Source organism: Bufo gargarizans, chromosome 5 (assembly GCF_014858855.1).
Source record: "Bufo gargarizans isolate SCDJY-AF-19 chromosome 5, ASM1485885v1, whole genome shotgun sequence".
NCBI lineage: Eukaryota > Metazoa > Chordata > Amphibia > Anura > Bufonidae > Bufo > Bufo gargarizans.
This window is the reverse complement of record NC_058084.1, coordinates 192,210,913-192,235,440: the sequence shown is the minus strand read 5'-3', so window position 1 is coordinate 192,235,440 and position 24,528 is coordinate 192,210,913. Positions and strand designations below refer to the sequence as shown.

The 24,528-nt window shown below is 41.0% G+C and overlaps 1 protein-coding gene across 1 annotated transcript in view; it reads right to left on the bottom strand.

Moving 5' to 3' along the window:
* The window catches only part of LOC122939379 (transmembrane channel-like protein 2), a 245,038-nt gene that overhangs the window by 12,006 nt on the left and 208,504 nt on the right, over positions 1-24,528 (bottom strand). Inside the window, exons 14-15 of the mRNA XM_044295446.1 lie at positions 17,078-17,206; positions 3,951-4,018 (exon numbers count right to left, since the gene is read on the bottom strand). Of these exons, the coding sequence (XP_044151381.1) occupies positions 3,951-4,018; positions 17,078-17,206 (197 nt within the window). The remainder of the gene's footprint in view (positions 1-3,950; positions 4,019-17,077; positions 17,207-24,528) is intronic.

The window sequence follows — 24,528 nt, the reverse complement described above, 5'->3', positions numbered from 1 at the left end:
CCACTCCTGATTTTGGCTTCCAAAACTGCAAGCAAAAACCTGACCATGTGGCTGTACCCTTATCAATATCAGTTCTATTTTCCTGCCTTTGAAATGACCAGCAAATATAACAAGCAGGAAATGTATTAATGAACCAGTTTTGCCCTTTAAAATCTTTTGGCTTTAGTCAGTTAAGGTTACCACTTGAAATTGAGTATGAGCCTTAGCAAGAATAGCAGTTAGCCTAATGAGAATATTTTGTGTTTCTGATGTTTGAGAGAAAGCAGTAGGTGAGAAGTTCAGCGGCAGAAAAAAAGGGTGATGTTTATAGTGTATGTAATAAGGATCTAACACAAAAATGTTTTTAATAAGTATTTATAAATCAAGCACAGTATATTTCAGCATAATGGACTTATAACAAGACAGGACACGAGGGGACATGTATACCTTACACTTGTTACCTTATCCTCAGGGTCATTCTTTGGTTGTGCCTTTTTTAACAATTTTAATTAAAATTAAAGTGTTTCCCAATTGTAACATCCCGAAGTATGTTACTAAACTCTCTTTCCCTGCTACAACATGTTAAGTGTAATTTTATTGTCCGTCTATGTAAATTATACTTTCATTAATGTCATTTTATGTATTTCTAGGCCTGTTTCATATATTATGCTGTAATTTCCCTGTACACCAGCAGGTGGCAGCAATGTGTTTAGCAGGACCATAGCCAGTTTAGTATTGCTAGACTGGAATAGTTCATTCCAGCTTTAGTCCCCCTCCTCTTTGAGCAGAAGTGGGCTGGTCACATATCCTGTTTCATGGGGAGGAGAAGGAAGTTTAGTTTAGTGTACCAGCTACCCCTGCTTGGGGTAGGCTGTGTTAGTAGGAGCTCCCAGAAACAGGGATCCCAAGACAGGGTCTTGCCTCGGCTGAGGCCAAAGATCACTCATCCCAGCCTGAGCCACCGGCCTCAGCTGGTTGACAAGAAAAGCAGCCATCTCCAGCCTCCAAGAAGAAGCATTCCCTGTGAACCAAGCTGTAAGTACATATCCAGAGTCCAGGAGAAGCCAAATTCCTCCTCAGTTAATCAGGCCCATTACAAGCAGACCGAGCAGAAGATAAATACCTGCCATATTCTCCAGGCACATAGTATAGAAGCAGAAGAGATATTGATCCCTGCCATACATTGCCTATACCTGCTGGGACCTAAAGACTACTGCTGTAACTTGTATGGACTACTGCTGCTATTCAGTAAAGACAAGTTGGATTATATCCCCAGTCTGGATCTCATTTACTATTACCAAAGTTCCTCAGTTGCTCCTATTAACATTTTATTGCAAGTGAGCCAGGATCCAGGAGTCCAGCCGTACCAAGGTAGGAGACACCGATGACACTACACAGAGACATTATCCCCCTCTGGAATTCCTCACCTGGTACGTGAGTTATTACATCTTAAAGGGCCCTGCAACAGTACCCTGCGCACATTGCAATTGGCGTCACAAGCAAAACATAGACTTATATACATCTATCCTGACCCACTGCATAGTTGGCCACCGTACCACGGTCCTGCTCATTGCACAATCACCATCACTCCCCTCATCAACTAACGGGCCACTCCTATAGTATTTTGCAATAGCCTTTTTTTTTTTTAGCTTTTACTACTATTTAATTTTTAAACTTACCTTTAATAACTGGAGCCCCACAGCCCCCTCATACTGGTATTCCCATCTAATAATATTATGGCATATTTTATGGATATGCCATGATATTATGATTAGTGGAGGTTTGACCTTTGCAAATCAAAGGGCCAGAGTCCTATTTGGAAGATCTCCTCCACAGTGGCGCTCTCTACCTAGGGAACAGCAGCACAGCTTCAGTCCACTGAATGGGGCTACATTGGAGTCCTCTGCACAACTGCTGTCCATAGAACACGTCTGTGTAGGAAAAAGCTGTGAAAAACAGCAGTATTTAAAGGGGTTGACTGAGTTTAAAAAAATGGTTAAAGGCAAGATAATAAAAGACATTATCTCGCCGGTTCAGAATCCTTTCTGCTCCAGTGCTGCTGCTGACCTCAGCAGACTCGTCCATATACCTCTGAGGCCAGTCATTTGCTTCAGTGTTCAGGTGCAGTATATACAGTAGGTGCATGATCACTGCAGCAAAGGATTGGAGCAGAGGGGATTTGAACTGTGAGAATAACATATTTATTGTTTATTATTATTATAATGAACTTATTGTTTATGGTATTAACACCTTCCCTGTCTGACCATTTATATATTTTTTTTAAACTCAAACAACCCTTTTAGCTGCTGATGCAATGCACTCATTATAAGAATTGATGGAGTTTCATCACTTAGATCTCCCAGTGATATACCATCATATGACATTTTCCACTATTACAGCATTCACTCCAGTTTTGAAAAGTGGATGTGGTTAACTGGAGAGCTGATTTATGCCAGATTTGTCAATTATAACTTCTTAAAAAGTAGCAAAAATGGTCACAGTCTTACTCCAGTAAAGGGGTGATGTAGAAAGTAGAATAACATCACAAGACAGAAGCATTAGACCTAAAGGCCCAAAAAATGATCTTTTCAATTGGTCTTTATTAAAAATTTTAACTTTTTCACTTTCTGCGCATCTGCAGACTGTTGCTTTTAGCTTCACTGTTAGGGCCCATTCACATGACCGTAAGATCGTCATGCCCATGTAGTGGACCGCAAATAGCGGTACACAAACACGGCAACGGCCGTGTGAACTCCGCATCATGGGTGTGGACCGATTGACTTGAATGGATCAACGATCTGCAAGATACGGCAAAAGATAGGACATGTACTATTTTTTGCAGGGCAGAGGCACAGATCAGAAACCCATGGAAACACTCGGAAGCCCCTCCATAGGATTTTAAGTCTGTGCCTCTGAACCGCAAAAGAAAGGACATGTCCTATCTTTTGCCGTATCTTGCAGATCACGGACCTATTGAAATCAATGGGCCCGCACTAGCGATGCAGAGTTCACATGGCTGGTGCCCATGTTTTACAGACCACTATTAGTGGTATGCAACACAAGCGCGGCAACCATATGATTGTAAGTATGGGCCGTTAGTCTGTGAGAAAGGTGCTCTGACGGATGGATCTGTTTTCTTTACTATCCTAACAGCTCATAAACACTCAATATATCTAAACTGATACTAATTAGCTTTAATAAGTGTTTATAAGCTGTCAGGAGTTCAGAGATAAGGGTTATAGATCCGGCTCTTTGACAGATTCACTAAGAAGGGGGATGCAACAACATGCAGATACACTGGAAGGGAAGGCTGCAGAGAAAATGCTGCTAAAAATGTTTAATAACTTATTTTAAAAAAAATATAGCCCAAAATAAGTAGAATGCAATGATAAAAGAATTGCCTCCAGAGGTGTCTATCGCATTTAAAAATACGCCCTGTCCCCAGCAACCCCATCCTCCTATGCAACCCTCACTCCTAAGGCTAGTCAAGATCTCTCTCTCAGACCAGGTCAAGGCAGCGGCTCTGTCCGTTTCCTACACATATAATAATGTATTTCATGTCACTGTATATACTGTCACTGTTGAGAGGGGCCTTGACAATAAAGTCTCTCAGTCCAGCTTATGGGTGAGCCCATTCTAGGTTTGGGCCCCGTAGCAGCTGCTTCCCCTGCCTCCACTATAGCTACAAACCTGAGCATGGGTCAGTGCAGTGGAAATTTTCTCTGAAAAAGTTCTTAAGAATTATAGACAAAAATGCATAGATTTCGAAGAACATGGTCATCATGGGTGCGGAAGTATGGGGGTATGGAAATAGGAAGGGGATAGGAGAATTTGAGATTAATAGCATTGAAATATGTTTTTTTTTCTTTTGAATATCAAATAAAAAAGATAATAATAAAAATATATATATATCGTGCAAGAAGAACAAATGTGAGACACAGAAATAATAAATAACGCAGTAAGTACATTACCAAATCATTCCTTGATTGAAGACCAGACCCAACACATTTCCACTTATATCAAATTCTGCATAGGAAGGCTGTAGAGGAAATAAGTATATTAGAGAATAATACCAAGGGAAAAGCAGTAATTTCACAGTCTATGCTTTCCAAAGCCAATTGGCTACCTTTCGTATTGCAAACATATATATGCAGTTAGAATTGAGTTGAGCTGGAAGAGGCTAATCTGTTATTAAAGAGGACACATCTCTCAGATGCAGCTGGAATCAAAGCTAGTGAGCTTTAAAACCGCTGTTCTGATTCCTTGTATATGAAAACTGTGTTCACAACATAGCAGTACCTACAGTGCCTTGCAAAACTATTCACCCCCACTTAACTTTTTTCGTGTTTTGGTGCCTCACAACCTGGAATTAACATGGATTGTTTGAGGATTTGCAACATTTAATTTACAGAACATGCCCACAACTTTGAGGCAAACAACAAATAGGACAAAATAACAGGAAAAAGTCAATGTGCATAACTATTCATCCCCCTAAAGTCAATACTTTGTAGAGCTACCTTTTGCGGCAATCACAGCTCCAAGTAGCTTTAGATAAGTTTCTATGAGCTTGCCACATCTTACCACTGGGATTTTTTCCTACTTGCAAAACTGCTCCAGCTCCTTCCAGTTGGATGGTTTGCACTTGTGAACAGCAATCTTTAAGTCTGACCACAGATTTTCTATTGGATTGAGATCTCATTAAATATGATTTTTTTCTGACGAATGTCCTTTATATCTTTTTTCTTCATTAGGCTTTTCATATATTCGATTGTTCTTTGTTTTTTTTCCATTTGCATTTTTGTTGCGTTTTTGATGCGTTTTATATTTGACACATGCGTTTTTTTGCCAAAAGCTATAATTTTCCTCAAGTTGTAAGGTCCATAAAGGGTTTTATTGCATGGGCCATAATTAAGCTTTTATGTCATTTTTTTATCTTTTTTTTAGGGTCTATTCAATATATATGCAATTAAATTATTTTCTATCTATCATTATACAGTTATGATATTGCCATCATTCTTATCAACACACTGTTGTTTAAGAAATATAAAAATATGAAAATCAACTTGTAAAATTGTCGACTGCACATACGTTGTGATTCTTTATATTTATGTTGATTTTTGTACAGTACAGACCAAAAGTTTGGACACACCTTCTCATTGAAAGAGTTTTCTTTATTTTCATGACTATGAACATTGTAGATTCACACTGAAGGCATCAAAACTATGAATTAACACATGTGGAATTATATACATAACAAAAAAGTGTGAAACAACTGAAAATATGTCATATTCTAGGTTCTTCAAAGTAGCCACCTTTTGCTTTGATTACTGCTTTGCACACTCTTGGCATTCTCTTGATGAGCTTCAAGAGGTAGTCACCTGAAATGGTCTTCACTTCACAGGTGTGCCCTGTCAGGTTTAATAAGTGGGATTTCTTGCCTTATAAATGGGGTTGGGACCATCAGTTGCGTTGTGGAGAAGTCAGGTGGATGCACAGCTGATAGTCCTACTGAATAGACTGTTAGAATTTGTATTATGGCAAGAAAAAAGCAGCTAAGTAAAGAAAAACGAGTGGCCATCATTACTTTAAGAAATGAAGGTCAGTCAGTCCGAAAAATTGGGAAAACTTTGAAAGTGTCCCCAAGTGCAGTCACAAAAACCATCAAGCGCTACAAAGAAACTGGCTCACATGCGGACCGCCCCAGGAAAGGAAGACCAAGAGTCACCTCTGCTGCGGAGGAGAAGTTCATCCGAGTCACCAGCCTCAGAAATCGCAGGTTAACAGCAGCTCAGATCAGAGACCAGATCAATGCCACCCAGAGTTCTAGCAGCAGACACATCTCTAGAACAACTGTTAAGAGGAGACTGTGTGAATCAGGCCTTCATGGTAGAATATCTGCTAGGAAACCACTGCTAAGGACAGGCAACAAGCAGAAGAGACTTGTTTGGGCTAAAGAACACAAGGAATGGACATTACACCAGTGGAAATCTGTGCTTTGGTCTGATGAGTCCAAATTTGAGATCTTTGGTTCCAACCACCGTGTCTTTGTGCGACGCAGAAAAGGTGAACGGATGGACTCTACATGCCTGGTTCCCACCGTGGAGCATGGAGGAGGAGGTGTGATGGTGTGGGGGTGCTTTGCTGGTGACACTGTTGGGGATTTATTCAAAATTGAAGGCATACTGAACCAGCATGGCTACCACAGCATCTTGCAGCGGCATGCTATTCCACCCGGTTTGCGTTTAGTTGGACCATCATTTATTTTTCAACAGGACAATGACCCCAAACACACCTCCAGGCTGTGTAAGGGCTATTTGACCATGAAGGAGAGTGATGGGGTGCTGCGCCAGATGACCTGGCCTCCAGTCACCGGACCTGAACCCAATCGAGATGGTTTGGGGTGAGCTGGACCGCAGAGTGAAGGCAAAAGGGCCAACAAGTGCTAAGCATCTCTGGGAACTCCTTCAAGACTGTTGGAAGACCATTTCAGGTGACTACCTCTTGAAGCTCATCAAGAGAATGCCAAGAGTGTGCAAAGCAGTAATCAAAGCAAAAGGTGGCTACTTTGAAGAACCTAGAATATGACATATTTTCAGTTGTTTCACACTTTTTTGTTATGTATATAATTCCACATGTGTTAATTCATAGTTTTGATGCCTTCAGTGTGAATCTACAATCTTCATAATTATATCTCTATATCATATATCTCTCTATATAATATCTTATTCGGACCTTTCAGAGTATATGGGCTCTATCAAAATATATTTATTTCATTTAATAACTTGTGTTATTTAGATTAAACACCAACCAACAAGATGAGGAGATTAAGTCGATTTGCTTCTCTTCACAGTTACTGTAGTAATTCTTTTAGAATGATAGACCTTTTCCCAAAGCATATTATATAAAGTGAAGAAAGGGGTACATGTGCTTGTCTCTAAGGGAGGATCGCAGTGCTGATAAACAGCTAAACATGCGATCCCCCATCGGAGAAAAGCAAATGTCCCATAATTTTAAAGAAAGCCAAAAATCTCCAAGTCCGCATTTAGTCCCCTTGGTATGAGACTTCCAAAATCATAAATTCATTTCGATTCATCCCTTGACATTTTTTCAATGTGATTGCCCCCCCCCCTCCAATCATGTTCTATCTGCTCCAGTGCTAGGAAGGACAGACCTCCACCATCTTTATTGTGGACTTCCTTGAAATGTCTAGATAGGGCATTATTTTCTCAACCTTTGGCTATATTATTAAGATGTTCAGATATTCGCACCTTAAGTTGTCGTTTTGTCCTACCAATATATTGTTTAGTGCATGGGCACTGGATCAGATAGATGACGCTAGAGGAGTTCCACGTCAAAAAGCTCTTAATAGTCATTGAAAATGCATTCTGTGTTGAGGAGATTTTTGTAGTTTTTTTTTAGGAAATTTAGTTTTTTTGCAGCCCATACAGGATCCGTATCTAAAAAAGCCATCGGGTTTTAGCCAATCTTGATTTACTTTTTTGTGCTTTCTTTTGACAGTTGGTGCTATCTGAGTACCTAAGTTTGGTGCCTTGGTATATGTTATAAGGGGATTTGCTGGTAGTAGTGGACCAATAGTCTTATCATGGAGGAAGTGATGCCAATGATGTTTAATAATTCCAGTTATTTGTATGGAGCGGACGCTATATGGTAAGATCATTCTGAATTCTGAATTTTGATTTAGTTTTTGGGTCTTTTTTTCATCAAAAAAAGTTGTTCTATCCAGTTTTCTCACTTTATCTAATGCCTCTCCAGTAGTTTTTCTGGGTAAAGTTTTTCTTTAAATTGTGTTTTCATTATAGAGGCTTCTTCTTCGAATTGGTTATCTTCCGTGCAGTTTCTTCTGATACGACGAAACTGTCCGAAAGGAATGTTAATAAGCCAATTCGGCAAATGGCAGCTTGAAAAAAGGATGAATCCATTTTTGGCTGTAGGTTTGCGATAGGTGTTACAGACATATCTATTCCCTTTTTTGGTTATCTGAATGTCTAAAAAATCTACTTTCTCTGTATTTAGTCCAGCTGTGAAACGTAGATTGTATTTATTATTGTTAAGGTCCTCCATAAATTTTAACAGACCGATCTCGTCCTTACGCCAAATAAAAATGATGTCATCTATATAGCGTCGCCATAGGACCAGGTCCTCCCCCAGCCTGGGACTGATGTTTTCTTGTTCCCATTGGGCCAAAAACAAGTTGGCATAGCTGGGGGCGAACCTGGTTCCCATGGCGGTGCCCCTTAACTGTAAATAAAAATCCTCCTCAAACATGAAATAGTTATGATGTAAAATGTGGTCCCCTTTCTATTTTTCTTTTATAGGTATCCAATTGCATATATTTGTGGTCTTTTTTTGCAGCAATATCAGACCAATACAAGGATTGATCTTCAATATAGGGCATCTAAATATACGATTTATGATATCACGCCATCATTAGTACCATACTGTGAAAATCCAACCTATCTATTGCTATTCTTTACATTAACATACTTTTAGTCTTTTATTCTTTTATATATCTATTAATAAACTTTGTGATCTGCATTCAACCATATGATTCCATGTGTTGAGAGTGCCAGTCTTCCAATACTATATATTTGCTTTTATGGTGTTTGCACTATATGATACATCACTAATTCCAGCAAACCTTTCTTGTGATTGCATCTGATCACTCTTCATAACCTTCTGGAGTATATGCAAATTGCTGTTCTTAAAACTTAAGCAGCAACTTTTCCAATTTCCAATATTTATGTAATTCTCAAAACTTTTGGCCATGACTGTATATAGGTGACAGGAGAGGAGGAGCAGGAGGTGCAGGAGAAGCCAGAGGAGCTACAGGGTGACGAGGAAGATGAGGAAGAGGACCCAGACACACCGTGGCAGTATGCAGTGGAGATGGAGGCAGGGAGTCCCTCTGAGTCACTTGCACAAATGGCCCGATGCATGCTCGCTTGCGTAGTGACAGCCAAATTGTCACTATTCGGCAGAGGGATGACAACTGTCTCTCCACTATATTAGACTCTCACTACTGGTCCCAAATGGGGGCCTTTTTCACACCCGCTGAGAGGGAGGACAAACTGAACTACCATCGATAAATCCTATGTAGTCAGTTCGCCGCTGCCTATGAGCGCCATCGCCCATCCTCACGCAGGTCTGCCTGGGGGGCCCTCTGCGCTCACATTCCACTACCATGGCTGCTGGGGGGGGCGGGAGCAGTACCAGCTCCATCAACAGCAACTTAAGTCTTGAGCCGCCTACTGAAGTAACTACTCACCAGCCGCAGCAGCTAGACATTGAGCAGAACCTGAACCAGCTGGTTGTGGCATACTTGGAGTGCACCCTGCCCCCCCACATTGAAGATCCCTTGGACTACTGAGCAGTCAAACTCGATTTGTGGCTGCAACTGGCCAAGTTTGCGCTGGACAAGCTTTCCTGCCCGGCCAGCAGTATGGCATCAGAGCGGGTGTTTAGTGCGGCGGGGGCCATAGTTACCCCAAGGAGAACTCACCTGTCCAAAATGGGGAGAAACTGACCTTTGTGAAGATAAATCAGGCGCAGATCAGCCAAGATTTTCAAACACCAATGCCTGATGCATCAGACTAGATCATCCATGGTGCCCCACCAACACTTTGACAAAAGAGAACTGTTTCTTCTGGCTACCTGCTTCAGTTACTATTCTGATGCTGCCACCGAACTGCTGCCAGGTGCTCCTACTGCCAAACATCATCTTCAGCTGGTACTGGTATTGCCCCCCACCTCCCCACTCTGTCACTGGGCCCACTCTGTGGTCTCCTCATGCTGCTGCTGCTACCTCAACACTATGTCAATGGGTCACTCTGTGGTCTCCTCATGCTGCTGCCACATAACTAATCTGTAGTCTCATCATGCTGCTGCCACTTAACCACTCTGTGGTCTCCTCATGCTGCTGCTGCTACATCAACACTATGTCAATGGGCCACTCTGTAGTCTCTTCATGCTGCTGCCACATCACTACTCTGTAGTCTCCTCATGCTGCTGCCACTTAACCACTCTGTGGACTCCTCATACTGCTTCTACCTTAACACTGTCAATGGTCCACCCTTTTGTCTCCTCATGCTGCTGCCACATCACTACTCTGTGGTCTCCTCATGCTGCTGCCACCTCACAACTATGTCACTGGGCCACTATGTGGTCTCCCCATTCTGCTTTACCTCACCACTATGTCACTGGGCCACTCTGTGTTCTCCTCATTCTGCTTTAACCTGACCATTATGTCACTGGGCCACTCTGTGGTCTCGTCATGCTGCTGCTGCTACCTCAACACTATGTCAATAGGGAACTCTGTAGTCTACTCATGCTGCTACCACATCAGTACTCTGTGGTCTCGTCATGCTGCTGCCACTTCACCACTCTGTGGTCTTCTAATGATGCTGCCACATCACTACTCTGTGGTCTTCTCATGCTGCTTCCACCTCAACACTATGTAAATGGGCCACTCTGTGGTCTCCTCATGCTGCTACCTCAACACTATTCAATGGGCCACTCTGTGGTCTCCTCATGCTGCTGCCACATCACTACTTTGTGGTCTCTTCATGCTGCTGCCACTTCACCACTCAGTGGTCTCTTAATGCTGCTTCTACCTCAACACTATATCACTGGGCCACTCTGTGGTCTCCTCATGCTGCTGCCACCTTAATACTATGTCACTGGGCCACTCTGTGGTCTGCTCATGCTGCTGCCACCTCACAACTATGTCACTAGGCCACTTTATGGTCTCCTAATTCTGCTTCCACCTCACCACTATGTCACTGGGCCACTTTGTGGACTTCTCATGCTGTTCCCACCCTCCCCACTCCATGACTGAGCCACTATATTGCCTTTTTGGCCTGGTTGACATCATTTATTTGACCCTTCTTCTGATCTGTCAGAAGGAAGGAAAAATTAGATGCACAACGGATCCTGTCTATGTAGCAGCTGTATGATTTGGTAGCCAAAAGCAGGAGTGGGTAGAAAGCATAGAAGACATGCAAATATTCCATTCACGTGTCATCTCTGTTTTGGATCCACTCCTTTTTTGGCTTTAGCAATACTGATGGATTACTGACCAAATGCTAAACGAGTGAAAACGGATGCTAAACAAACATGATTCATTTTTTGGGGGTTATTGTTCTGACGGATCAAAGGAAGGGCAAAATAATCAGTGACATCAACACAAACTTTCTGCCGACACCCTCTCCACTCTGTCGGGGGGCTCGTATAAGTGTTTAGTAGAACAGGTTCTGTAGACATCTATGTGGAATCAGCTGACGACGGTTTAAAAGGAGGGCGCTTTTTCTTGACACTAACATCGACCTGTAAGGCTCAGTTCATACTTTAATTGTTTGGTCAGTTTTGGCCCCATAACTGCGCAAATAAGTGAAGTGTGCATTGATTCTAAAAGCGACTCCTGTCATCTGCGTGTAATACTGACTCACAGTATTGCTTCACTACCACAACAAACTCCCTATGTGTGCTACTTCAAGGCACAGAGTTCTATACCATTATACAGGCACTTTGCAGCCAAGCCAGAAAATAGCAATTTTTTTAACGCAATTCGCCGCAAATAAATTCGGATCAAATCGAATCTTTTCGGAAAATTCAGCGAACCGGCCAAATTGAATTTTTGAGAAATTTGCTCATCTCTAGTCACAACATTTAATCACCCCATCTGTAATAACCATCTCATGTTCTTCCAACAGCACGCTCCTCAGCAGGCAGCGCTGCCGGAATTCAGTTTGTCAGGACAATGAGGCCTAGGCTTACTGGTTCAGGAAGCTTTAGCCAATCAGAGGTGAGCTGGTAACATCATTAATGTGACGCTGGACAAGTCACATTACCAGAAAATGCTGCCTATTTAAACAGGCAGCCTGCTGGCCACAGGTTGTCTGTGATTGGTTTCACCCTCTGGATTGTCACACTAGCATTTGTTCCTGTGAAGTTGCTATTGGATTCCTGACCCTGGCTTGTACCCTGACTTGTGTTTGACACGTTAAATTTGATGTTATCTTCTGATTTTGACCACTTGCTATCCCTGGTTCTTTTTACTGGTTCTGATTCTGATTTGTATTGGATTCTCCCAGTACTGACCTCGGCTTGGTACATTTTCTGGTTCTGTCTTTATATGCTGTGCCATTCTGTCACTAGTCATCTGTTATTTTGTTTCCCTGTGTTCACCTTCCTGATTCGGGCCCAGCACATATATAGGAAGGGATTGCCGTCCAGTTGAAGGCTGCCGATTAGAGCAGATTGTGCAAGTATGGTAGGTAAGAACAGTGCTAGGCAGGAGTGCAGGGCTCACTGTTCCCTACCGTGACAGACTACAAATATAAATTGATCATGTTCTTCAACTTGCACAGTGAATGCTCTAAAAAGATAATGAAAAAAGCAATCAAATAGTCCTACGAAGTTGGTAACAACAAAAACTACAACACCTCCTGTAAAAAACAGCACAGTTCTGGTAGCAGAGAGATAAAAATGTTTGGACTCTAAGGATATAGCAACATAAAAGCAAAATAATAAAATTAAACCAATTATTGTGGTAAAGTGGTAAAACAGTAAACAAAAAAAGCTATAAAACGAGTATAAAAAAAAGATAAAAATGTAGTATTACCATAATTATGTTGAACCAAAGGATAAAGATAGCATATCATTTACAGTTTACCACACTGTGAAAAAAAATACAATTTCAGAATTATCCATTCCCTCCCAAAGAGTTAATGCTGACCAAAATAGTGCCATGTAAAAACACAACTCATCCTGCAAAAAAAAAAAAGATATGGCTCCTGGAAGGCATTGATGATAAAAACTATCAAGGCGAAACTATCGGAAGTGGTAAGCAGTTAAAATTGCTGCACTTATTGTATGTACAAATGTATTCACTTCTGAAATAGTAAAGAGTCTACAAATAAATGCGCAATTCTCCTGATGGCAGTCTATTCACAGAGCGCAGTAGACCCCCAACAGATGTAGGTCACCTTCACAATGGTTTAAAAAATGTACTTGCACTGCTCACAAACCAATGATAAACATTAGATGTGGGGTCTGGATAATCAATATCTCACTTGCAGATCCCAGATGTTGCTCTCGATGCAGATCAAAATCCCTCTACACTATGCTGTCAATCACGGGTATTTGTTGCTAACAATGTCTATTCTGAAATCCCTTTAAACGAAACAGGGAACCGTCGCCGAGTTTTAATTGATATGTCCTATTATGGTTCTAAGTGAGTATAATAAATTATGTGCATACAAATTACTGAGCTGAGGTGCTAAACAATCCGATGCTTGGTTCCCTGTTTTTTTTTTTAGGGATTTGAGGTTTAGCAGGCCTTGTGAATGTGGAATTGCTCCTAGCAACCAACAGCGGAGATTGGTGACGTAGTGCAGAGTGATTTTGATCTGTGTCAAGAACAATATTCACCTCTAGAGCATTGCAACATGAAATATTTCTGAAACTTGCTCATTATCTCTTTTGAACAATTTAAACATTCTTAGGGCTCATGCACACGACCGTATGTATTTTGCGGTCTGCAAAAAATAGATCTGCAAACAATGAGGATTACATCAGCTGGCCCTTAAAAGAACAGTAATATCATTGTCCGTAATGAGGACAATAATAGGACATGTTCTATTTTTTTGTAGAACATTAATACGGACATACGGAAACGGAATGCACACGGAGTAACTTCATTTTTTTTTGCGGACACATTGAACTGAGTGGTTCCTCAAACGGTCCACCAAAAAACCCAGAACAGACACGGAAAGAAAATACATTTGTGTTCATAAGCCCTTATTCGTCTGGATTCTTGGTGATCTATTAACTTTCTCAACCTGGCAATACCTGGCACACCTATCCTCAATAAATGATGGATAGAACATTCAACTTAATATTCTAGTTGTAAACATTTGAACATTCATTCTAACATTAAAATACATATGGCCCTGCATTTATTTGTTGTTTAAGTATAGAACCATAAACTGTTTATGTTTATTGTTTTGTGCAATATTTTGATTCTTTTTGGTTAATTTACATGTTATTTTAGATACTTACCAGTGGCACATTCACTATGGAGGCAACCCTCCTGACTGCTAGATGTCCAGGGGCAAGGGGGGATCTGCATTAAATTCTTTCTGCTTCCCAGCTAAAGCAACAGCATCTTTTTGTAATCACCATTATGGGGGAACTCAGTTCAAAGAGATTTTTACAGCTGCCATTGACTTAACTGATAATTGCACTGAGCTCCCTTTAGTGGTGGTTGCAGGCACCAGTTTTACAATATACTATGGGAGGGAAAGCAGAGGATTTAAAGCTGTATGGAGTAGTTGTCTTGTGTAAATATATTGAGAAATAAGGTGTTTCTGACATAGAAGTTCGTAAACTGGGTTAGTTAGAGCCCAACTAATAATTCTGTACTTCACAAAACAAGTACATTTGGCAGAAATCTCACTGGAAGACTTTTAGTTTTGTTATAGGGCCCTATGATATCTGTAAGCACCCCTGATACTTAATATAAATCACAGATTGTCAACTGTGTATGAACTACCAGAAGATAAAAATTAGCTTTATGCTCACACGTTCTTCATATATATTTAGACATTAATTCACTGGACAAGTTATTTTTATATCCTTTTTCTATTGTATGGAGCTCTTATACACTGTATAAACAGATTTTTTATTTATTTTATTAAACCCTCAATAGTGCTTAGCAGTAATAGATAATATCATTTCTACTATCTTAAGCCTCACATGAACGCATTAGTTCAATTCTGTGCATTGGGGGCCGCGGTCCCCAATGCATGGGAAACATACGTGCGATGGCCGGGACGGATCCAGACGCGTGTGAAAGAGGCCTTAGGCTGAGTTCACTCTTCAGTTATTTGGTCAGTTATTTTGATCAGTTATTGTGAGCAAAAAATGCGAGCAGGTCAAAAACACTGAATAATTGCAAATCTTTACATTACACCTGAGTAGGCTTCATTACTGGTTTTGGCTCACAATAACTGATGAAAATAACTGACCAAATAACTAAAGTGTGAACTTGAACTAAGGTAAAAGAGACTCTTTCACCAGTGACCTCTTTATCTGTATAGACAAAAAAAAAAAGGGTTAAGCAGCACTCCATGTTCTATTTATTTGTCTCATTATCTGTATAGGCGCATAGCTGTGGTTCACTTCATTAAAACACTGTTTTGCTTTTGATGATCCGAGGCTCGAGTCCTGAGTTATGATACTTTTTCTTAATATGCAGATTAGACCTTTGGTGCAATAAGGGAGTCACCATTTCTCTTGTATATAGTCGGCTGGATCACAAATGGCGCAAAAAAACACCTCACCAGGCACTCATGTAGAGAATTAAAATTCTTCTTCTTTATTTCATATTCTTTTTGCCGTGTAAAAACAATGCGTTGTACAAATTAAAATGTATAAAAAGAGTTGTAATCAGTGGCGTACATAGAGAAGTAAGGGCCCTATAGCAAGGATCAAACCAGGCCCCCCCACACAGGACAGAAGGGTTTCCGACTAAACCCCTTTCAATGACCTTTGGGCCATTTTTTCCACTGCTTTATTTGCTAAAAGTTGTTCCTTTAGAGGGTAGTAAATCATGTTCCTTTCCTTATTAAGCCTTTTAACCTGACTAAGGGGGTTCTAGACCTCCGAAACGCGTCGTTTTTACACGGCAAAAAGAATATGCAATAAGGAAGAAGAATTTTCATTCTCTACATGAGTGCCTGGTCAGGTGGTTACTTGCACCATTTGTGATCCAGCCGACTATATACCATATATCCATTTGGAGAAGTCTTGGGCTCTATCTCCTGAAGCTTCTGGATACAGCGGCAGCATCCACCGAACCGGACACGCCTTACTCACAAACACACGGTAGAGTTGTGAGTTGTGCCTATTTCTAGCACAACTTGAGAAGGTGAGCCTTCATTTTGTTTGCTCTAATCACACTAATTAAGTTGTCAATATACTACCCTATGGTGCGCACTTTACCTTTGCTTTTCTAGCAAAAGTTGCCCAACTACAGAGACCATTTCTCTTGTTGCACCCAAGCTCCACTCTTTCTGTGGCCAGCCCCTCCCTTAATGCTTTACCACTAACTTACCTTGTCAATCAAAACAGCAAGGAAGGGCTGGCACCAGAAATGAATGGAGTTTGGGTGCAGTAAGAGCATTAACCATGCCCTCATTGTGCCAAAAGCCTAATCTGCATATTAAGAAAAAGTATCCTAACTCAGGAAAGGAGCCTCAGATCAACAAAAGAAAACATAATTTTAATCAGGTAAACCACAGCTATGTGTCTAAGCAAACCGTTAGATAGGGAGGTCCCTGGCAAAACATTCCCTTTAAAGGAGTTGTCCAGAATTAGATGTCTGCTTTCTTCCCAAAACAGCACCACACCTCTCTCTCTACAGGTTTTGTATGGTATTATAGTTCAACTGTATTCACTTTAATGAAGATGCTATACCCGACACATCGTATTGACAGATGTGGTTTTTGGTAGAAACCAGCCATCTTTGTTTAATCCTAGACAACACTTGAAGTTATTTTGGTGAGTATATGTTATTTTATTGGCTGACTTTTTTTTTATAACTTGGACAATTCCTTCAAAGGAAATGTGTAACTGAAAATGTTACCTGCCAGTTAAAACCAGATAGTAACATACATCCTTTTTTTCAATTTTTTATTTCTGATTACAGTTTTTTTATTCTATTTCCTGAACATATTTATGGGCCATAGACACAATGCTCAGGAGGGGGCCTTAGTGACTTCTATAAGGCCTTATGCACACGGCTGCAATTTGTGGTGCCCAATGCACGGGCGTGTAATTCGTCCGCACCGCAAAAAAATAGAACATGTTCTATTATTTGGAAAATGAAAAATAACAATATCAAAAAATAAAAAAAAAATATGTTAAACATAAAAATGTGATTTAAACAATAGGAGATTTTCTGATGACATATGCCCTTCAAGCAATGTACAATAAACACATTAGAAGCAAATTTCAGGTGCATGAAAAACTAATAAACAAAAAAGACATAATTATTGAAAGATATAAAATAACTTACAAACCCAGCTTCCAAGTCCCAGCACCAACAGTAGTTCATGAATCTTACAAAGCAGGCACGGAGGAAATCCCCAACTAGAATAGTCACATATGTCACCATAATATCAGATACGGTCAGCCTTACAAATTCCTAATTGGGATGCAAGCACACAAAAACAAGGTAGAATCTGATTGATTGAACAGCTACAATAATATAATATCACTATAAATTGAATTGAATTATCCAGAGATGCAAAGACAAACTACTAGCTTCTGATAACCTTACAAGAGAACACCAGCGCCTCAATGCTCCATTCCGGTACCGAGAACCCGTTCTGGCTTCTTCTGGTCCCTTAGCACTGCTGCACCCAAACACTGGCAAGTGGCAACGTGTCCCAAAGCAGCGCCATGGCCTCTTCATTGATTACTAGTTACATCACCATACTTTTGGTAGTGGTTGCACCTGATATTGCACCTTAGTCCTGATCAAGTAAAAACAAGGATCCCTGTAGACTCTTTGGTCAGCCCTTTTAATTATCATAATTATATGATTACAATAAATAATAATAATAAAAATGTATAAACATTTTGATTGAATGGTTGGCTATTTTATCTATTATTCCTTATGCGAGATATTATACGTTTTATTAATTTTTGGCTACTTATTGTTTATCAATGATAGTACGAGTTACCAGTATAGTGAATTATCTATATTGCTGGTTAGTGCTGGGCAGAATTTTACATCTAAGGCTCCTTTCACACCTGCGTTCAGGTGTCTGCTCGTGAGCTCCGTTTGAAGGGGCTCGCGAGCGGCCCTGAACGCAGCCATCTGGCCCTAATGCATTCTCAGTGGAGGCGGATCCACTGAGAATGCATCCGCCTGCCAGCGCTCAGCCTTTCCGTTCCGACTTACAATGTAAGTCAATGGGGACGGATCCGCTTAAAGATGACACCATATGGCTCAATCTTCAAGCGGATCCGTCCCCCATTGACTTTCGATGTAAAGTCTGAACGGATCCGCTCAGGCTACTTTCACACTTAGAAAATTTTTCTAAGTTATAATGCAGACGGATCCGTTCTAAACGGAGCCACCATCTGCATTAATATGAGCGGATCCGTTCAGAACGGATCCGATCGAACGCAGGTGTGAAAGTAGCCTTAGTCTGGAGATATCTCTAGTTGTGTGAAATTAGTATTCATTCTTTATTTGTGTGTAATTTGTAATAATTGTACATTTGCATATACCATGTAGCAATTTAAACAAACCAATAACAAAAGCCTGCCTGATTATGAGGGAATTATGAGCTTCTAGCTCCCGAAACATTTTTGTCACTCAATTTGTAAGCCTGAAAACATCTTATAGCAAATCAGTAAGATGTAGATATACTGAATTAATCAGATTGTGTCATAATACTTATACTATAAACATAGACATAGGCTATGATAGAGAGCTTACTACTTGAAATGCGTAAGCACACTTGTCGATTTTTATCTCTTTATTGCAGACAATGCTTGGATTTAGAAAACTCTTAATCTTAGGCATATTCCTGATTAAGAGTTTAATCAATCCATAGTCTATCTGCAATAAAGAAATATAGATTCCTGCTATTTAGAGTTAAAGGGGTGGTCCAGCTAAAAAAATATGGTGGTCATTTACTAACAGAAATTAACCTATATTGGCATATTTCTGATGTAGATAATGTCGCAAAGGTGATTTCTGCCAGAATCTGCATATTTTCCCGACTCATGCCAGGTTTAAAAAAGGGGCGTGGTATGGGCAGGAAAGAGGATGGGCCAACCTGCTTTAAGCATAGAAAATTGTATAAGCCAGCAAGGGAGCTAGCATAGATTTAGACCAGCGGTGGATGGGCTTAATTTCTGTAGAGGCTGGTGCACAGGATTATTAAGACCGGCGTCTACAATGCCAGTCTTAATAAATGACCCCCAATGTGCTTTTATGTGTTTAAAATAGATGGATACACCACTTACTATTCAGCTTGGATTAACAAAGGTGCCCCAATCTCAAGATGATAACCCTTGTCCTGGGTCCCAGCAGCTGCATTTATGACTTGTGTTCAATGTCAGAGAGTAGTCCCTGTGTTGGCACTGGTAATGTGCCAAAAGATGAAACCCTCTCCTGTGTTGAACACTAACCGGAAGTAGAACTGCTGTACAGTAGTGATATCTGTAGATATACTACTCATATAGTAATTGGTATATTTATCTATTTTACACATAGAAACATACTCTAGTTTGTAAGGTCAAAAAAGACAAACGTCCACCCATTCAGCCTATTATATTATTTTACTTCTTACTTTAGCTAAACTCAATTCCAAAGGCAAAATCTAAAGTTTTGATACCTGCAGTGTGGATATCAAAACTTTAGATTTGCCTTTGGGGCATTTTTCAAGCTGCACATGATCATTTCAAAGCACTAGTAACTGCAGTGCCCCATGAATGATACTGTCAACACTGACTCCTGATCGCTACTTTATATATGCATCCTGCCCATTCCACTGTCTTGCTGCCAAAAAGCTGTAATAGGGAGGACTCACAAGCTCCCACTCAGGGTTTTCTCCCCATTATGTTTTTAAAAGTAGTAAAGAAAAAACCTGGGGCTTCCGGTTCCAGTGTGCACATGTAAGGAAGGAGGGAGATGGAGCTCCGTGCCCCAAGGCTTGCATTCCAGGAAAATTACCGCGAATAGGGGCTGAATACCCCATCTACAAACACCCCCTGTGATGGAGAGGCACCATATGGATACATTTTTTGGGAAGAGTGGCTCCCCCGACCCCACATTTATCGCTCCCTCAAAGAAAGGAAAGACAGTCGCGGGGCAAGATGGCGGCCAATGCGGAAAGGACATACAGACTTACGAGATCCTCCTCACAGTCTCCACAGCACCAGGAGGATGTAGCAAGTAGTGGTGCAGAGGAAGAAGAGATCAGCCAACTCCCAGATCAGGACTTAACAATCTCCTGTCGGATATAAAAGCCACCCTCAAGGCAACCATCTCTTCAGCACTTCAACAATTGCAGAGGGAAGTGTCACAATACACCATCCAGATAACTGAACTGGAGCAAAGAGTAGACTTGGTGGAGGAGGAACTGGAGAAGGCCTAAACACAAGTACGAAAGGTCCTGAAAGACAAAGTGGAGGATATGGGGAATTGCTCCAGATGGAGCAATCTGAAAATAGTGGGCTTGCCGGAATTGGTTTCATCAAACCAACTGACCCAGATCTGGGCAGTGGAGATAATGCAACCCCTGGGGCTTCAAGGTACTTTTACAATGGAGAGAGCACACCGGCTTGGGCCTCCGAGTGCCTCGGACCAGGAGTTGGGAACGGCAATACTGATATCCACTATTGTAAAATACTTAACTTATGCTGCAAAGGAAGCGATCCTAAACAAGTACAGCTCACAGCCTATGATAGTGAGGGGACATAGGTTGTTATTGTTCAGCGACTATTCGGTGGAGGTGGCAAGATGCAGGAGGGTGTTCTCCCATATTTACTCCCCACTAGTTAAAAAGAAAACCAAATTCGCCTTGCTCTACCCAGCGACACTGAGGGTGTTCAGATTGGATGGCTGCACGGAGACCTTTCTCACGCCAAAAGAAGCCATGGAGGCACTGGAAATATAAAGTGGCCTGTCCCCCTCTCAAACAAGCCCATCACACTGAGGCAAACTTTCTGCACGAGGGAGACGAGGGATGGGACAGGTGTGACATAGCTCCCCAAGACCTTCATTCAACCAGGATGCTTCAGATGACTCTCAAGATCAGAGACCTGGTTGGGACTGATGGAGCACACAAAAACTGTAGAGGAATATGATTATACAAGGGGACATGGTTATCTTTCTTATTTTTCTTGTTAAATCAAAGTTCTAAGTATATTTTGTGATATGATAAACCGATGGAATAGTATTGTTAAACTATCTAGTGGACAGGACGGTGTATATACGAGGGCCTGCAGATGAGCTGACCCTGTAAAAGATTGTAGGTGAGCTGACCTTGTAAAAAATAGTATGCAAGGGCCTGCTGGTGAGCTGACCCTGTAAAAGATTTGAGGTGCGAGCATGCTGGTAAGCTGACCCTGTAAAAAATAATATGCGAGGGCCTGCTCGTGAGCTGACCCTGTAAAAAAATATATGCGAGGGCCTGCTGGTGAGCTGACCCAGTAAAAGATTTCAGGTGAGGGCCTGCTGGTGAGCTGACCCTGTAAAACATTATATGCGAAGGCCTGCTGGTGAGCTGACCCTGTAAAAGATTGTAGGTGAGGGCCTGCTGCATAAAGAGTGTTATAAAAAATTGCCAGTGCACAAAACTTCACATTTTATAAGGTCTCACTAGATATTATTGATTTTCGCACTAAGTATTCCTGTGACATCAAACCCACTATGTTAGTAGCATATTTGTATGGACAGCAGAGAAATTGATTTTACATGCACATTGCACATCCATTGTCATGCCTCACACTATATTCCGCATACACGATATAACAGGAACACACACACTATATACCGCACACACACACAGAGTCTATAGATTATAGTTTGTATCCTGTTGGTCAGGAGAAGCTTTCTTTGTCAGACCACCAGTATTTGCTGGTTAATTTAGTGTTACCCAGGATGCATTCCAGGCAGGCGAACCAGATGTACACCCCATACTGTACAGTCACTTCACTAGACAGGTACATCTCTGCTTAGCTGGACAGTATCTGATAGCTCAGACCCCACCCACATACAGTCACAATACAATCCCATCTTCTAACCGTAACAGTAAGGCCGCATGCACATGGTCGTGTTTTTTCAGAACTACGGACTGTACAAACCCGTCCTGCAGAGTGGACGAGCGCACGGCGTCATTGGTTACTAACTCGCTATGACGCCGTGCACTTCTTGCCGCCATCACTATACTGTAATACACTTGTATAGATCATACAAGTGTATCACAGTACAGCGGTGGTGGCCTGAAGCGCACGTCGTCATAGCAATCAATGATGCCGTCCACTTATCCACTCTGCAGGACGGCAGGACAAGTTTGTATGGTCCTTAGTTTTGAAAAAACACGCCTATGTGCAGGCGGCCTAAATCTAATATTTTCACCTCAAAGCATTAAATACTTTTTGCAGTTTACTTGAGTAAATTATTTCAATACTATTTATTATTTTTTAAAATTGGGATTATATGCTTTCATTTTTCACTCGCAGCGGATGTTGGGTCTGGGATACGACCGCACCCTGTCCCATGCCGAGAAACAGAGGATTGTGCGGTAGTTGGCCTATGAAATGTGGCGCCAAATGGGTTGAAAACACTGCCGTCTGGCCATTATAAAAAAATTGTCAGACATGAAGCGAAGACACCCCCGGTTTATAAAAAGAATCCGGGATGAAAAATTCCTAGGTACATATAAATAACTTTTGTATGGTTTGCCAACACTTTGTAATGTATACAGTGCTAAGCAAAAGTATTCACCCCCCTTTACTTCGTTCTTTTTTTTTGTTGCCTCTCTCACTGGAATTAACTAAGATTTGATTGAGGATTTGCCTCATTAAATTTGTAAAACATGCCCACATTTTAGACCTTCTTTTAAATTAGTTAATTGTAAAGCATACAACTAATAGGACAAAATAACAGAAAAGGTCAATGTGCATAACTATTCACCCCCCTAAAGTCAATACTTTATAGAGCCACCTTTTGCAACAATCACAGCTCCAAGTCGCTTTGGATAAGCCTCTATGAGAAGTTGCCACATCTTACCACAGGTGTTTTTGCCCATTCCTCCTTGCAATACTGATTCTGCTCGTTCCAATTTCATGGTTTGCGCTTGTGAACAGCAATCTTTAAGTCTGACCACAGATTTTCTATTGGCTTGAGATCTGGGCTTTGACTAGGCCATTCCAACACATTTATATGTTTACCCTTAAACCACTCAAGTGTTGCTGTAGCAGTGTGTTTGTGGTCATTGTCCTGCTAGAAGGTGAACCTCCGTCTTACCCTCAAATCACGCACAGAATGGTACAGGTTTAGCTCAAGAATATCCCTGTCCATGTTTCCCTCACCTCTTACCAGTTTCCCAATCCCGGCTGCTGAAAATCATCCCCACAGCATGATGCTGCCACCACCATGTTTCATTGTGGGGATGGTGTTCTTTGGGTGATGTGTTGGCTTTGTGCCAGACAAGTGATGGACTGAACCATCAATGTGTCTGCAGTAGAAGCCTGAGGGCTAGCCTCCTTCCTACAGGCTATGGACCCAGGACTATGGAGACCCCCACTCTGACCTATTTGGTTTAGAGGGAACTCTAAACCATTAATTTTTGGTTGAGTTTATAGGCCACATCTTTCGTATTCCACATTAAAGTTGCATGGTGTGAATTCATAAACGCAATAAGGGTTAACTCTGCTCTGAGACTCCCAATGAATGGGGTTTATTTGTCCCTTTGTTCTATTGTGTTAGTGATGGGATTAAGAAGTAGCCGACTCTGGTGTAGTGAAGTAGATCATCCTATGATACACTGAGGAGATAATCCCATCCCATGGGTCTCCTCTCGCCCTATTGCTCCATCAAGACACTATGGAGGGGATGTCTTTTTTCATACTGTTAATTTTTCATTGAGTTATGCATCATAAAGCTGGCAGCCACTGCAATTATATATAGATCCCTCCATATTGGAATTTCTTTATATCAATTTTTCTTAAGATTTTGGAGTTGTTTATCTAAAATCTGAACATTCTGTGATCACAGAAGTTCCTATTCCCTTCATTCGGAGAAGGCGATCGGCGGAGGCCGTGGAGGTTGTGGAGGTAGAGGAGGAAGAGGAGGCCGGACCCTCCCAGCCTATTGAGCCACCCCCACCAGATGTGGGAAAAGTGAAGGAGGTGGAAAGTGCTGTACCCTCCAGCACCACCCCATCTTAGGACTCGGAGGAAGAGGAGGTGATCACCAGCCCCCGCCAGAGGGTAAATATGTGCACATAACAATATTATTATGTATCCATAACATGTACATAAACATTAAAACATTAAAAAGGGCCAACAATGAGGCGACAACATACACTATAGTAATACAAAAAAAAAGAACACTGGACAATAACACTTTAATCTACATTAAAACCATTAATTTAACAAATAAATAATATTAAACTCAATAGAACTATCACTAACTAACAAACAAAATTAAATGATACTGTACTGAAATATCACTAATAAACTATATAATGATCATAAATATCACTAACTAACGTATTGAGATTTAAATCGTCAATGTGTATAAAGCCTATAAAAAAAGAAGGTAAACAATAGACAGACATATTTTGTACCGCCGTGTACATATCGACCGTCTCTATAAAAATATCCTATGATCTAACCCCTCCGATGAACACTAAAAATAAAAAAATAAACAATTAAACGAAAATATTAATTTATTCAACCTAACATCACTGAAAGTGCAACACCAAACTATCAAAAAAG